Below are 16,163 nucleotides of genomic sequence, written 5' to 3' on the forward strand. Positions count from 1 at the left end.
TAAATTTTATGGCAGTCAAATCTAATAAAAATTTAGGCTTATATTTTTTGTCTTTTTACCCTCATTTTTCTAAAAATTCATTTGATTATATTTTGCAAAAGTACTGGTCCTTGACAGAGTGAGGGAAAAAAACTGGTACTTAACCATAGTTTGAGAATGGGCTAATGTATGGAAAATGCAAAATAGTAACTATTTTTTGTTTAGTTTGTGTATTTATTTATTTATTTAAATTATTGAAATATAGTTGATTTTAAATGTGTTAATTTCTGCTGCACAGCAAAGTGATTAAGTTATACATATGTATACATTCTTTTTTATATTCTTTTCCATTATGGTTTATCACAGGATATTGAATATAGTTCCCTGTGCTATACAGTAGGACCTTGTCGTTTATCCATTCTATATAAATATAATAGTTTGCATCTGGTAACCCCAATCTCCCAATCCATCTCTCCCCAAGGCCCCCTCCCCCTTGGCAACCACAAGTCTGTTTTGTATGTCTGTGAGTCTGTTTTTGTTTTGTAGATAGGTTCATTTGTGTCATATTTTAGATTCCACATGTAAGTGATATTATATGGTATTTGTCTTTATGACTTAGTTCACTTAGTATGATAATCTCTAAGTCCATCCATGTTGCTGCAAATGGCCTTATTTCATTCTTTTTTATGGCTGAGTAATATTCTGTTGTATCTATATACATACCACATCTTCTTTATCCATTCCTCTGGCGATGGGCATTTAGGTTGTTTCCATGTCTTGGCTATTGTAAATAGTGCTGCTGTGAACATAGGTATCTTTTTGAATTAGAGTTTTGTCTGGATACATGCCCAGGAGTGGGATTGCTAGATCATATGGCAACTCTTATTTTTAGTTTTTTGAGGAACCTCCATACAGTTTTCCATAGTGGCTACACCAATTTACATTCCCACCAACAATGTAGGAAGGTTCCCTTTTCTCCACACCCCCTCCAGCATTTGTTATTTGTAGACTTGTTTGTTATTTTGTTGGGGGTTTTTTGGCCTTGATGTGTGGCATGTGGGATCTTGGTTCCCTGGCCAGGGATTGATCCCGTGCCCCCTGCATTGGGAGCATGGAACCTTAACCACTGGACTGCCAGGGAACTCCCCTGTAGACTCTTTTTTTCTTTTAAATTTTAGTTTTTATTTTTATTTATTTATTTATTTTTATAAATTTATTTATTTATTATTTATTTTTGGCTGTGTTGGGTCTTCGTTGCTGCACGCGGACTTTCTCTAGTTGTGGCGAGCGGGGGCTACTCTTTGTCGCAGTACACGGGCTTCTCATTGCGGTGGCTTCTCTTGCTGCAGAGCACGGGCTCTAGGGTGCGCGGGCTTCAGTAGTTGTGGCTTGCAGGCTCTAGAGCGAAGGCTCAGTAGTTGTGGCACGTGGGCTTAGTTGCTCTGTGTCATGTGGAATCTTCCCAGACCAGGGCTTGAACCCGTGTCCCCTGCATTGGCAGGTGGATTCTTAACCACTGTGCCACCAGGGAAGTCCTCCCCTGTAGACTTTTTAGGGATGGCCATTCTGACTGGTGTGAGGTGGTACCTCATCGTAGTTTTGATTTGCATTTCTCTAATAGTTAGCAGTGATGAGCCTCTTTTTATATGTCTTTCGGTTATCTGGATGTCTTCTTTGAAGAAATGTCTATTTAGTTGTTTTGCCCATTTTTCCATTGAGTTGTTTGTTTGTTTTTTGTTGAGTTGTATGAGCTGTTTGTATATTTTGGAAATTTAGACCTTGTCGGTTACATCATTTGCAAATGTTTTCTCCCAGCCTATAGGTTGTCTTTTCATTTTGTTTACGGTTTCCTTTGCTGTACAGAAGCTTGTAAGTTAGATTAGGTCACATTTGTTTATTTTTGCTTTTATTTCTATTGCCTTGGTCAGGAAATGTTTTGCCTGTGTTCTCTTCTAGAGGTTTTATGGTGTTATGTCTTATATTTAAGTCTTAAACCACAAAATGGTAACTAGTAATGCCAGTATTACTATAGTTATTAATTGTTAGCAGTGTCATTATCTCTAAGAAGGGACTCTGAGCGGAGAATGAGTAAATACAGTACTTCCAGTTGCCTGTTGCAGAGTTTTGTAGTGGTTATAGGCAGATGGGATGGAGAACTCACCAGAATATAATGTTAGCCTTTACTTTAGACTTCTGTATCCTTATCATTGAGAGGCTGAAGTACATTTCGGGTGTTTCACAGTGTTTGGGGAAGAAATCAAAGATAAGACTTGGGGGCTTCAGCAAAATTAGGAACCTCTTTCTCAGTCTCTATATCTATATATTTGATATTACCATACAAAATATATGATATACTAATCATTTTATTATTTTGAGAACATTAGAGCAGTAACCTTTGTCCTTAAGATGTCTAGGAACACAAAAACGTTTTGAATTAGTAGAGGAGATAAAAGTGACAGGATAAAAAAATACATGTCTGCTACATCTAAGTAGAAGTGATGGAGTCATGGGAATGAACAGCACAGAGAAGGGATTCACAAGTGAAGCAAAAGTGCAGATAGAATTCTGCCCCTGAAGATGTCTACTGCATTTAGAGGGAAGATGTCCACCTCTAAATAATGTGAGGAAAGTAAATTAATAACATAGCTAGAACATTGTTGAGAGAGGTCTTTAATTAATTGTGTTGAAAAATTAAGGTAATAGAATTGTGAGCAAAAGCCTACAAAAGTCTACAACTAAAGCCTTTGGGAATGGCTGCCCATTCCATTTGAGTTAAGTGATAAAGCAGTAGAAACCAGACTGAAGAGTATTAAGGGGAAAAGTTGACAGGAGGGACTTTTCGTTTCCTGTGGGTGGTAAACTTTATTCACTGGCTTCTTTTGATATACAGAATTGAATAGCTGGTCTTTGCCCTGGTGCTCTTGTTTAATTTGGTAGGCCTGTTGTTATCAAATGGTGAATGATGCTGATTTAGTAGAAAATCAGCATCTGTTTCAACCTTTGTGTCATTTAGATAAGTCAGTCTTAAACTGTACTACTAGTTGTACTAGTTGCACAAAAATATCAACATTAATAAGTTAAAAGCAAAGGAAAAAGGTAAGCTGTTATTCTGCCACCTTTAACAAGTCCAGCTTTTCTACTTGGAGGATTCCTGTCTGTTCTTTGTCTTTCATGCATGTGTAATTTTTACCTAGTTACAACCTAAATACGCTTTTTTCTGAATTCCATAATGAGTATTTTAACTGAGTTGTAGCCATCCTAATTATAAGTTTTAATAACTAAATATTATATCTTAAGTGGCTCCACACATAATTTTTCCCTTGGACATTTAATTCGTTTGCCATTTTTATATGTAACTTTACTATGGATTAATTCCTTATGATGAAATCCCAGGAATAGCATTATTGAGTAGTCAAAGGTTATGGCCAATTTTAATGGTTTTTAGTCAGCATTACAAGTTGTATAAAAGTTAATTTTCCATTTCACTTTCTAGAGAAATTAATGGACTTACGAAATGAGTACCTGCAAGCAGATGAGGCCAATAAAAGGTTTTTGGAACAGAGGTATGGTAAGAGGGTGATTCAGAAGGCACTGGAAGAGATGGAAAGTAAGGAGTGGCTAGAAAAGAACTCAAAGAGCTGCCCATGTTGTGGGACTCCCATTGAGGTAAAGGTTTGGGGACAGACATGGAGGCAAACCTAATTGCAAGCATGTTACGATTTCCTCAAGAAGCCTTTTAATTTTGTGCCTAATTAAGAAAACACATTTTGGTATTTATTAAACTTTCTTAACTTGGACGATGTAAATTTACTACTAAATATTGTTATTGACCTAAAATGTATGTAGGCTTCCCATTTCAAAGTGCTTTCATACGGTGACAGTTGTTCTCACATTATATCCACCTCAAAATTGAGTGGGTTATAAAGAGGCCATACTCGAGCTCCAGTCAACTCTTAACTCATCTGCCTGACTAAAAAAGAATCAAGCCTGACTTCTCCTCCGAACTATATACCCTGGAATTTAATAGCTGTTTTACAAGTGCCTGCTTATGAAATGGAGACATCTGAGTCAAGATAGATAGATACATCTACTGCTTCTTGACAAAATCTTAATATGTTTCAAAATTGAAATATGTCTTTGCATTTGATTCTGTTGTTCCAGTCCATCATATCTGAGCTGACCCTTGTGGTGATGCCCCAGTTACTCCATTAAGGAAACTGGCCTTCTATTTAACCACTTCTGACATGCCTCAGCTCTTACAGAATGGGGGACTTGGTACCAAATGTTTACTTAGATTTACGTAAAAAGTTTAAATCCCACATATTAAATCCAAACATTTTAATATTAATCTAACTATGTGTTTCACTTATACATGTTTGGTTTGTATTTACTGTTTATCAGAAGAGGTTTTGCTAAGTATCTAATTGTAGGAACACCTGCTAAGTGTTTTCTGTATTTTACTTGTAATGCAAACGAGTTAGGCATTCATAGTTATCATTGTGTGTTACCTGTATATCTCCACCCTGCATTAGAAAAGGGAGAAGACAAGGAGAATGTTGTACCAAATCATTTTGTCATGTGCATTTCTCTTTTGCTTTTGTAGCCTTGATATTTTTCTCTGTCTTTCCCACCAGAAATTAGATGGATGTAACAAGATGACATGTACCGGCTGTATGCAGTATTTCTGCTGGATTTGCATGGGTTCTCTCTCCAGAGCAAACCCTTATAAACATTTCACTGATCCTGTTTCCCCATGTTTTAACCGGTACGTACACACAGACTCCTAGTCTCAGCAGTTTTGGGTACTTGGTTTGCGGACCATAAGCCCAGAAAGTTTATTCCACATATTGTACACATTTAGTATCAGTTTTGTGATACCCATCTCCCATTATTGTTTATGCTTGGTCCTAGAGAGTTGTCTGGATCCTTAAAAGGCCTGTTCCTATAAACTTTAAGGGACCCATATTTCAGCCCTCACCAGTGGAATGATTAAAGGAGAGGAAAAGATATACAAAGATGTTATCAGAAGAGTACAGAAAGTATATTTGAGAAAAGGAAAGAAATTATATTCAGTTTCTATCAGGTGTATTAAAATGTACCTTATTTTATGCTTCCAGGTTGTTCCATGCTGTGGATGTTAATGGAGTTATTTGGGAAGATGAGTTTGAAGACTAGTTAACTTCTGCTGCTCAAGATATGGAAGTGGAATGGTTTGCCCTAATCTTTTGTCAAGTATACAGAGTAACTTCGCAGGATATTTAGGGTACCATTGATTCCCTCTTCCTGTGTAGAAGATATGGAAGAACAAGTTTGATATTTTCATGTGGTACTACTGATTAAGGCACATTCAGACATTTTTCATTGCAACATGATTGAGGAAATATTAAGCCAAAGGTTCCGAAAATGAAAACTAGAAAATATTAGTATTACAATGTGCCCAAAGCTTTGAGTAGTTAAAAATTAAATATTTATTTTCTTCTCCAAGCTTTAGGTAAGGAGAGAGGGGTCAAGAGTTAAGCTTATAGTCCTTTTTATCTCTGAGAAACATCCCTCTAAGACATTCTGTGGGAGCTCCCTCAGTAGTACTGCTTACAACTGGGGTGGGTAGAAGCCTTATTAAAATTGTACCGAGAGCCTGATGTTATTCACTTCATGTTACATTCTTTCCAACCTGAATTACTGCTAAATTTTCTTTGGAGGAAGCCCTTTACTCTATAACTGATTGGCTGGCCCAGTGTCATTTTGATCTGATTTTCAGAATAGAAATTTATAGATAATTTTAAAAATATTTTTTGATACCACAAACACTGTGGGTCACCTGATATATTTATTAGTGGTCTATAGTCCACTGGTTTTGAGCCAAGTCTAGAATTTATTGATACTGGCTCAGAAGAATTTCAGCCCTATTCAACTTTCCAGTTTCTTCTAGGCAGTAGAGCCTAGATTCAGAACAACTTGTCTTCTGTTCAGCATTCTTTCTGTTGACTCTTGCCCTGCTTTTCATTGGTAAGGACAATTTTAATATTAGCTCCAGCAGCTCATATTTCTGTTTCCTCTGCTGGGATAGGAGAAAGCCTAATACGTTCCCAAGACGAACAAGCTGAACTTTTTTTTTTTTTTTTTTTGCGATACACGGTCCTCTCACTGTTGTGGCCTCTCCCGTTGCGGAGCACAGGCTCCGGAAGCGCAGGCTCAGGAGCCATGGCTCACGGGCCCAGCCGCTCTGCGCATGTGGGATCTTCCCAGACCGGGGCGCAAACCCGTGTCCCCTGCATCAACAGGCGGACTCTCAACCACTGCACCACCAGGGAAGCCCGCAAGCTGAACTTTAATTATCTGCGTTTTGAACACTGTACCACCATAGTTCCAGTCCTAACTTTCTGAATTCTTTTTAAAGGGCTTCTCTAATGAGCTATGGAAATTTGTCTTCCTATCCTTTTTTTTTTTTTTTTTTTTTGGCAACAGCGCTGTTTCAGGGGATAATTTTGGCTTGATACCTAGATCCTTGTTTCTGGGTTTTGCTGGCTTTTTGAAAAATTGTCTTTCCTTGTGGTTTGGTGAGTGGCTTGGTAGCAAAATAAGATTTTTGGAAAAAAAGGACAGAGGAATTCTTCTGCAGCTGTGAACATGTTCTTTTTTCATACCTTGTCATTGAAAATTGGTGAATCACTTTTAACCATTTTAAGTGTGTGTATCCAAAGAGCACGGACTGTTTCTGGATTGTCAATGAGGATGCTTAATCTTAAAAATAAAAATTATTTAAAAATTGTCTTATAATTAAAGCAGAGTTGCTGCTCTGTGTTCTGTCACCAAGGCAACTGGTCACATTTAAAAACTATATGGTATATAACACATATTCTTAAAATGAGCAGAAGAAAGTCATAGTACAGCGCCTCCGCTTGTGACTGAACTTAGATTTTAGAACCCATATTTTGTTTGAACTACATGGACTTCGATTCAGCACATTTAATATAAGAACGAAAGTTAACTTAAAGAATAAGTTGAAGATAAGAAATGGAAATTAAAACAACTAATTATACAGTACATACTTGAGAAGAGTGCTTCTTCTCAGTGACTGGATAGGAGTTCAATTCATCTTTCACTACTAGCCACTCAGAAGCTCTTTATTAGTTCATGGGCTAGTTGACGTTGCTAGAGATTATTTTATTTTAGGCTGTTGTACATTATGTTGATGAGGTATTGGAAGTAGGAAAGAAGCCTTAGTTTCGTGAAACAAATGGCGTGGTTTTTCTCCATGATTTTAAAAAACACGTAGGCTTCGCTGGTGGCACAGTGGTTAAGAATCCGCCTGCCAATGCAGGGGACATGGGTTTGAGCCTTGGTCCGGGAAGATCCCACATGCCACGGAGCAACTAAGCCCATGAGCCACAACTACTGAGCCTGCAGCCTAGAGCCCGTGAGCCACAACTACTGAGCCCACTCACCACAACTACTGAAGCCCGTGCACCTAGAGCCCATGCTCTGCAACAAGAGAAGCCACCGCAATGGGAAGCCCGCGCACCGCAACGAAGAGTAGCCCCCGCTCGCCGCAACTAGAGAAAGATTGCGCGCAGCAACGAAGACCCAACGCAGCCAAAAATAAATAAATAAAATAAATAAATAAATAACACAACAAGTCGTTAGTCTTAAAGATTTGTTTGTTCAACTGAGTGTTTCTTCCTTAGGTACAAAATCTTCACCCCTTAATTTTCACAAAGACAATAGGGCTTATTTTTGAGGCATGAGTTACGAGCTAATTTTAAGATGGTATAGTTTTGGGTAGAGTACTTCTGTCTCTGAGTAAAATGGAAGATTGAGGTAACCCCTTATATGACCTGTGAAATAAATAGGTTTGTGGAATGTTGGTATTATCAAGAAAGTATATGAGAGAACGAAGAGTTTTGTGTATCTAGCTTCATTTCATGAAGGCCTTTTTCCCCCCAGCATTTAAAATTATTGTTTTATTTTAAAATTAACTTATTTTTGCCAATCTGATAGGGCAAAATGGCACACAATTAAATTTTTTGCACACATTAATTACTAATGAGTATAATTTTTGGAAATTTGAAATTTCATTCTATGAATTGCTGTTAATTTCCTTTGAATTTTTTTTAAGTTATTTATTTATTTATTTTTGGCTGCGTTGGGTCTTCGTTGCTGCGCGTGGGCTTTCTCTAGTTGTGGCGAGCGGGGGCTACTCTTCGTTGCGGTGTGTGGGCTTCTCATTGCAGTGACTTCTCTTGTTGCAGAGCACAGGCTCTAGGCGCGCGGGCTTCGGTAGTTGTGGCACGTAGGCTCAGTAGTTGTGACTTGCGGGCTCTAGAGTGCAGGCTTAGTAGTTGTGGCGCACGGGCTTAGCTGTTATGTGGCATGTGAGGTCTTCCTGCACCAGGGCTCAAACCCGTGTCCCCTGCATTGGCAGTTGGATTCTTAACCACTGTGCCACCAGGGAAGTCCCTGAAATTCTTGATTGAGGTCTTTTTGTAGCTTTGAATCAGGTGTTTTTGAGAACACTGGCTGTCTCTGGAGTTTTAGGCTGTGTGCCTGTTATGGTCATTTTCCTGCTCAGCTTCATGAGGAAATCATTAAACACTGGACAAGTTGATCAGACGTGTGGGTCATCTGAACTCTCGGAGGCTCTGCACTAGTGTGAGAGGATTAGCCTGCCACCTCAGCTAAATACTGAATCCAACGAGTGAGCATCTAGTGGCTACATCCCTTCCTGTTGAGGAGATGGGTAAGGGAGAAAACACTTGGCAGCCGTACTCCCAGACCTATAGCATTGTCAGCAAAGTCATTTTTTAGTAGTAGAGGGTTCTTGTTTACATTAGAATTTCATTAATATACTTACTGCTTTTTTGTTCAGAGAAAAAAATTGGAGTTAATCAAATATGATAATCATAAAGCCATTCATGTGGTTGCCTGCTTTAGAAGGGAATTTTAAAATTTTGACTGGAATTTTGGAGAGCCCACCAAGTATTAATTTTATCATAAGCACCACCAGCAGGTGGCAACAGTTCCCATGTTATAAATGCAATAACTGGTTATGACAGGAGTGTACTTTGTTATAGAAACAGGTTTATTTCTGGGATTTTAATTTTCCTCATTGTGTGTCATTATAGTCTGTTACACACCTTGGTAGGTGGAATAGCATCAAATGAGACAAGCAAGGCAGGAATAGCAGTATTACCAAAAACTGTAAGGCCACTTAAAACTATTTGAACCATAGTTGGCATCCAATTGTGATGTGACATTAAAGTGTCACTCCTGATAGTAGCACTTGCCTGCAACCACTGAAGTAAAGAAATTAAGTTATAGCTGAAGCTGCTAAGTAAGACAAGGAATTGTAACACTGTGGTGCCCTCTCATACTGGTAAGAGTAGCCAAATAGTCTGTTCCCTGAACTTTGGCTCATTAAAAAAAACATCGGCCTGCAGGCCAGGTTGAGAGTTTGTGGTCAGAAAGCTGTTTATGGTACTATCAACTTTCAGCACCCATAGCCTGTTCTTTGCACAATTATTCAGGCAGCCCAAAGGTTTACCACTCCAAGTAGTCCCATATTTCTCAGAGCCAGGGGTTGCTTTGGAGGATATTGTGCACATTGAAAATTTAGTGAGATTCTGATGCCACAGTTGGTAAGTATAAAGTCAGCACAGTTATTGCTTTTCCTTGGCTCTTTTTAATTTTTTTCATTGAATCAACAAACTAAACTAATATTAATATAACCTAAATGCATATAAACTTAAAAGGTGTGTATCTTATTTTCGATCCTGTTCCACTTCTTGTAACCTACTGTGTTTCCTAGTATTCATTTACTCATTTAACGAATATTTATTGAACACCTCACAATGGGCCTTACTATTTTTCTAGGTGCTGAGAATGTAACAGTGATTAAAGCAGGTATAAATCTCCCTGCCCTTGTAGAACTTAAATTCTGGTGGAAGGAGACAGACGCTAAGCAAATCATATGGTTTATCAGAAAATAAGCACCACAGAGAGAAGCTGGGAGAAGGAATAAGGTGTTAGGGGAAGCAGAGTGATGTTGGAATCTTAAAGAGTGGAGAGGAGTTCATCAACATAGCACTTGAACAAAGGCTTGGCAGTGTGGGAGTGAACCTTGTGGACACCTGTGAGAAGAGAGTCGAGGCAGAGGGAACAGCAGGGGCAAAGGCCCTTGGGATAGGAGCATGTTAGAGGGCTCCAGGCACCGTGTGGTAGCCAGTAAGGACTTAAGCAGGCTGAGGAAGGGAGAATTTTAAGAGGTGGGATGGGAGTGGGTGGTGCTACATACTGCATAGGGCCTTGGGTGAACTTTGGCTTCTACTCTGCGATGGGAGCCTTTGGAGGACTTTGAGCAAAGTGTGATAGGGTCTGACTTAACGTTTCAGGGGAGCAGGGTGAGCAGGGACAGAAACAGACCAATTAGGAGACTACTGCAGTGACTCAGGTGAAAAGTACAGATGTCTTGGACAAGTGTACCAGCACTTGGAGTCTTGACAAATGTTCAGATTCTGTACTTCCTTGAAGGTAAAACTAATAGGATTTGCTGATAGATTGGATATACAATGTGAGAAGGTGAGGCATCACAGTCGATTTCTAGGTCTTTTTGAATAGTTGAGATGGAGAAACCTATAGGTAGCAGAGGTTTGCCGGTGAAGATCAGGAGTTGAGTCGTGGACAGATGAGTTTGAGATGTCTGATAGTTATTTCAGTGGAGATGTTCGGTAGGCAGTTGGATATTCTAGTCCAGGGTTCAAGGGAGAGATTCGGGCTGGAGATATAAATATGGGAGTCAATGTATAGATTGTATTTAAAGCCATGAGACTGGATGAAAGTACCAAGAGAGTGAGTTTTAAGAGAGAAGAGGTCCAAAGACTGAGCCCTGGGACACTGCAAATGCTAAGAATTCAGGGTGATGAGGAGGAACCAGCAAAGGAGACTGAGAGTGGCCAGTAAGGTAAGAAAACCAGCACAGTGTGATGTCCTGGAAGCCATGTCAAATTTGAAGGAAGGAGGGGTCGGCTTTGTCAGGTACTGCAAATGGATCAAATAATGTGAGCTCTGAGCACTGACTTGGCAATCAGTGTAGAGGTCATTGGTGGCCTTGACGAGTGCTGTTTCCCTGGAGGGGAGGTGAAAATCTGGAGTGTGTTTGAGAAAGAATGGGGTATCTTCACAATAAAAAAAGCTGAACAAACTGAAAATCAGCTTTTCTTCGATCCATCAGAGAACTGAGGTCACAGGGCAAACTTCCACAAAAACTAGAAAGACAGGAAAATGCAGAAAACACAGATCAGCTCACCCAAAGTCAAAGTTGCTTGAGGCAATAATTAGGATTTAAATGAATTGCTAGGGCGCTGAGTGTGGATTCATTTGAGAGTTTAAAACTCTAGGGAGCAATTTGTAACAAGTATCAAATTATTACAACTTAAAACAGGAACAAGAAAACTCCTGGGAGTTTTCCTTAGGGGGCCCCCAGGCTTCTGTGGGTTTTACCTCCAGGAGCTGGATCATGTTCCCACTGTGAAGATGGCAGAGGAATCCCCTCTTGTTGGGGGAACGGGTGGCCCCAGGAGGTGGGGGTGGGGTGGGAGGAGTAACCATTTGGAAATACACCCAGAGCTTTGCTTCCAGGCAGAAGCCTGCCCTCAAGGAAAATTACTTTGCTGGAGTCTTCTGTGATCTAGGGGAAGGGCATTTGGATGGTGTGAGCCCTCTCTAGCCTTCCTTGCTCACGTAAGTGGGGAGGAAAAAAGGCTAAGGAACTTCTGTAGGTCTCAGCCCAGAGATTCTAGCCCAGTAAAATAAAGCAGATTTAACCATAAGATTATAGAATGCTTCTCCCTAATACTATATCATCTATAGGGCTCCAGTGTTATAACAGTGGATTACAGCTCTTGAAAGAGTTGCAAGACACAGCCTCTATTTTAAGGAGTTTCTAGGGAAACCCAAAGACAACAGGGGAGACAAAAACAAAAGACACTGAAGAAAATTGAAGCATCTGACACCTACAGGAGACATTAAAACACAGCCTAGCTGCTAGCCAGATAAACATAAAACCTCACATTAATGGCCCATTTATCTCAGTTTCTATTACCCAGTACCTCGTGTCCAACTTTCAATAAAAAATTACAAGGATGCTAAGAGGCGGAAAAAAATAATCTGAGGAGATAAAGCAAGCATCAGAACCAAACTCAGACGTGGCAGAGATTTTCGAGTTATCATAATGGGAATTTAAAATAACCCAGATTAATATGATAAGGTCTCAGAAAAAGTGGACAACATGCAAGAACAGATGAGTAAGCAAAAGAAACTCTAAGAATTGAAAGAAATGCTAGAAATAAAAACATTGTAACAGAAATGAATGCTTTTGATGAGCTCATCAGTAGACTGAACACAGCTGAGAAAAGAATCTTGCACTTGAAGATATGTCAATATCTTGAAATGTCCCAAACTGAAATTTAAAGAGAAAAAGGAATGAAAGAAAAATAGGTACAGAATATCTAAGAACTGTGAGAATTGCAAAAGGTGTGTAACGTGCATAATGGGAATACCAGAATAAAGAGAGAACTAGAGGAGAGAGATTGGAGCCGGAGTATAGGTAATTCCAGAAATTTTGCTTATTGAAAAGGGTATCAGAGAATGAAGCTATTACAGGAGGGGACAAACAGGGTAAAGAGATTTGTTTTTAAAGCTTGCTTTGTATTCTGGTAGGGGTGATCCAGGAAAGAAGGAGTTTGATGCTGTAGGTGCGAGAGGAGAGTCTTGCTGGAGCAATGCCCTCAAGGAGGCAAGAGAAGATGGGATCTAGTGCACAGAGGGTGACAAGAAAAGGGCAAACAATGAGGGCAGGGTTGGCAGGCGGGTGTATGTGATGGTGGGAACTTGTGGAAGTTCTTTCCGATTGCTTCTATTTTCAAGGTCATCAGCTCAGAGAAGAACTGGAGGAAAAGGGATTAGAGTCTTGAGACATTATGAATTAGGTCTCTCTAAGTAGACCGAATGGACTAGGGGAAAATAGTTGGTGTTAAGGGCACCCTTGAGATCCAAATTACTATGTTGTTTTATTTACCCATTATTTCATAACCCAGGATTCTATCACAATATGTCTTACTGGAAACTTATGTATGCTTCACTAGCATCTCAGCACAGTAGGGATTTTAGTTCCCAGGAAGGAGGCATCACAAACTATCCCAGAGAGGGATGGAGAATCAGGATTGCTACTTTATATTGGAGGGTCAGGGAAGATCTCTCTGATAAATGACATTTGAGCAAAGACCTGAGGAAGTAAGGGAGTAAGCCATAGATAGGGGCGGGTAGATAGTGGGCTAGACTCTTGTGTCCATCTGTTCTTTATAAACAGACGTATTTAATAGGAGAGGTGACACCCATTTATGTCAACATGCTGCTTGTTTTTATTAAATGTAATGAAAATTTAAGCACATTCCATCCACCCTTCCTGAACAACTTCCTATACAACTCCATGTATACTTAATGTTACCATTTCCTTTTTGAGTGTCACACTTGGGGTTTTACAGATAGATTCAATTTGTTCCACTTAGCTGTATTTATTTATTTATTTTTAATTTTGTTGGCGTATAGTTGATTTATTTACAATGTTGTGTTAGTTTCAGGTGTGTAGCGAAGTGATTCAGTTTTATCAATACAGATACATATATTCGTTCTTCTTCAGATGCTTTTCCCATATAGGTTATTATAGAATATTGAGTAGAGTTCCCTGTGCTATGTCGTAGGTCCTTGTTAGTTATCTATTTTATATATAGTACTGTGTGTATGTTAATCCCAAGCTCCTAATTTATCCCTCCCCCCAACATTTCTCCTTTGATAATAATGTTTGGTTTTGAAATCTGTGAGTCTGTTTCTGTTTTGCAAATAAGTTCATTTATATCATTTTTAAAAATTAGATTCCACATATGAGTGATATCTTGATATTTGTCTTTCTCTGTCTGACTTACTTCACTTGGTATGATAATCTCTAGGTCCATCCATGTTGCTGCAAAATGGCATTATCTTGTTCTTCTTTTATGGCTGAGTAATATTCCTGTCGATGGACATTTAGGTTGCTTCCATGTCTTGGCCATTGTAAATAGTGCTGCAATGAACACTGGGGAGCATGTATCTTTTCGAATTATGGTTTTCTCCAGATATTATGCCCAGGAGTGGGACTGCTGGATCATATGGTAGTTCTATTTTTAGTTTAAGGAACCTCCATACTGTTCTTTATAGTGGTTGTACCAATTGACATTCCCACCAACAGTGTAGGAGGGTTCTCTTTTCTCCACACCATCTCCAGCATTTACTGTTTGTACTTTTTTTTAAAAATTAGTTTTATTTATTTTTGGCTGCGTTGGGTCTTTGTTGCTGTGCGTGGGCTTTCTCTAGTTGCAGTGAGCAGGGGCTACTCTTCGTGTGGTGTGCGGGTTTCTCATTGCGGTGGCTTCTCTTGTTGCGGAGCACGGGCTCTAGGGTCGCGGGCTTCAGTAGTTGTGGCTTGTGGGCTCAGTAGTTGTGGCTCACAGGCTCTAGAGCTCAGGCTCAGTAGTTGTGGTGCATGGGCTTAGTTGCTCCACGGCATGTGGGATCTTCCCAGACCAGAGCTCGAACCCGTGCCCCCTGCATTGGCAGGCAGATTCTTAACCACTGTGCCACCAGGGAAGTCCTGTTTGTAGACTTTTTGATGATGACCATTCTGACTGGTGTGAGGTGATATTGTAGTTTTGATTTGCATTTCTCTGATAATTAGTGGTGGTGAGCATCTTTACGTGTGCTTTTTGGCCATCTGTATGTCTTCTTTCATTTAGCTGTATTTAATATTTCTTTATTGATCAAACTGTCACAACCTGGCCAATAGGAGTTTCATTAAACAGGCTGCTTTGTCCTCTCAGTACTGCCTCGGACATTTTTGAAAGCATCCTTGTTTTCTGGGAACAAGATATTCCAGGCCCACTGTGATCCCTGCCCCCAAAACATATAATTTCTCCTCTCCAAGAAGCCCTGAGTGGTATCAGAGGCCCAGTCTGGCCCAGGAGTATACATCCCACTTGATCTGCATAAGAGCTGGTTGTAGCAGGACGACATGGCTGTTGGGCCACCAGGGAAACTGGCCTGGGAAAAACAGATCTTTTTTTTTTTAATCATTATTATTATTTTAATTTTTATTGGCGTGTAGGTGATTTAATGTTGTTACTTTCTGCTGTACAGTGAAGTGAATCAGTTATATACATATATCCACTCTTTTTAAGATTCTTTTCCCATGACAGATCTTTTTAAGGTCCTGAGTTCATACAGACATCTCCAGCTTAGCTGTCATCACTAAATCCTTTCTCATTTCGTTCTAATATGATTTTTTTCCTATTAACATATGTACTTAAAATGTAATCCCTTCTTTACCGGCTAAACAAAATGTGGTATATCCATACAATGGAATATTCTTCAGCAATAAGAAGGAATGGATGCTTGCTACATGTCATATGGGTAAGCCTCAAAAACATTATGCTTAGTGAAAGAAGCCAAAGAAGATCCAAAAGATGTCTGCTGTATGATTCCATTTATATATGAAATGTCCAGCAAAGGTCAATCTATAGGGACAAAGTAGATGAGTGGTCACCTGGGCTGGGGTAGGAGTAGGGAGCTTTGGGGATGATAGAGAGGGACTGTGGTGAGGAATTGTACAACTCCATAAACTTAATAAAAATCATTGAATGTATATTTAAAACAGGTGAATTCTATGGGAATGTAAGTTATCTTAATACAGTTCTTAAAAAAGTAAACCCTTCTTTCAACTTCTACTTATACCTCAGTTGGTTACGTTGACCCAAGATGTTCCATTATATTGACTTTTTTAACTAAAAAAAAACCCATAAACCTGTCTTCCATACCTTGCAGTTGATACATCCCTCCTGGTCACAAATCTGCCTTATTCTAGTTAACAGTCATATCTTCATTTGGACGCCAAGTAGAGCCAGAATCGGATACTTTATTGCTCATCTGTTCATTCCTACCATTTTTTCACACAGGCACTTCATTTTTATGAAATATTTTGATTATTTTCCCCTCGGGTGATTGAAGAAGATCAACAGTTGCTATGATTGTGACTTCCTGCCGAGCTGCTGTGAGGAGTGAGTATGAAGCTTTGCTCGCTAGCTATTCTCAAAATACATAAA

The 16,163-nt window shown here is 39.4% G+C and overlaps 1 protein-coding gene across 11 annotated transcripts in view; it reads left to right on the forward strand.

Annotated features, from left to right (window-relative positions):
* Positions 1-6,766, forward strand: part of RNF14 (ring finger protein 14) — a 45,260-nt gene extending 38,494 nt beyond the window's left edge. For all 11 annotated transcript variants that reach the window (XM_019924605.3, XM_033853349.2, XM_073802627.1 and 8 more), the window contains 3 exons: positions 3,473-3,645; positions 4,614-4,744; positions 5,097-6,766. In XM_019924605.3, coding sequence (XP_019780164.1) covers positions 3,473-3,645; positions 4,614-4,744; positions 5,097-5,154 — 362 coding nt within the window. In that variant the 3' untranslated portion in view covers positions 5,155-6,766. The remainder of the gene's footprint in view (positions 1-3,472; positions 3,646-4,613; positions 4,745-5,096) is intronic.
* The last annotated feature ends 9,397 nt before the right edge of the window (positions 6,767-16,163 follow it).

The sequence above is a fragment of the Tursiops truncatus genome, chromosome 3 (assembly GCF_011762595.2).
Source record: "Tursiops truncatus isolate mTurTru1 chromosome 3, mTurTru1.mat.Y, whole genome shotgun sequence".
NCBI lineage: Eukaryota > Metazoa > Chordata > Mammalia > Artiodactyla > Delphinidae > Tursiops > Tursiops truncatus.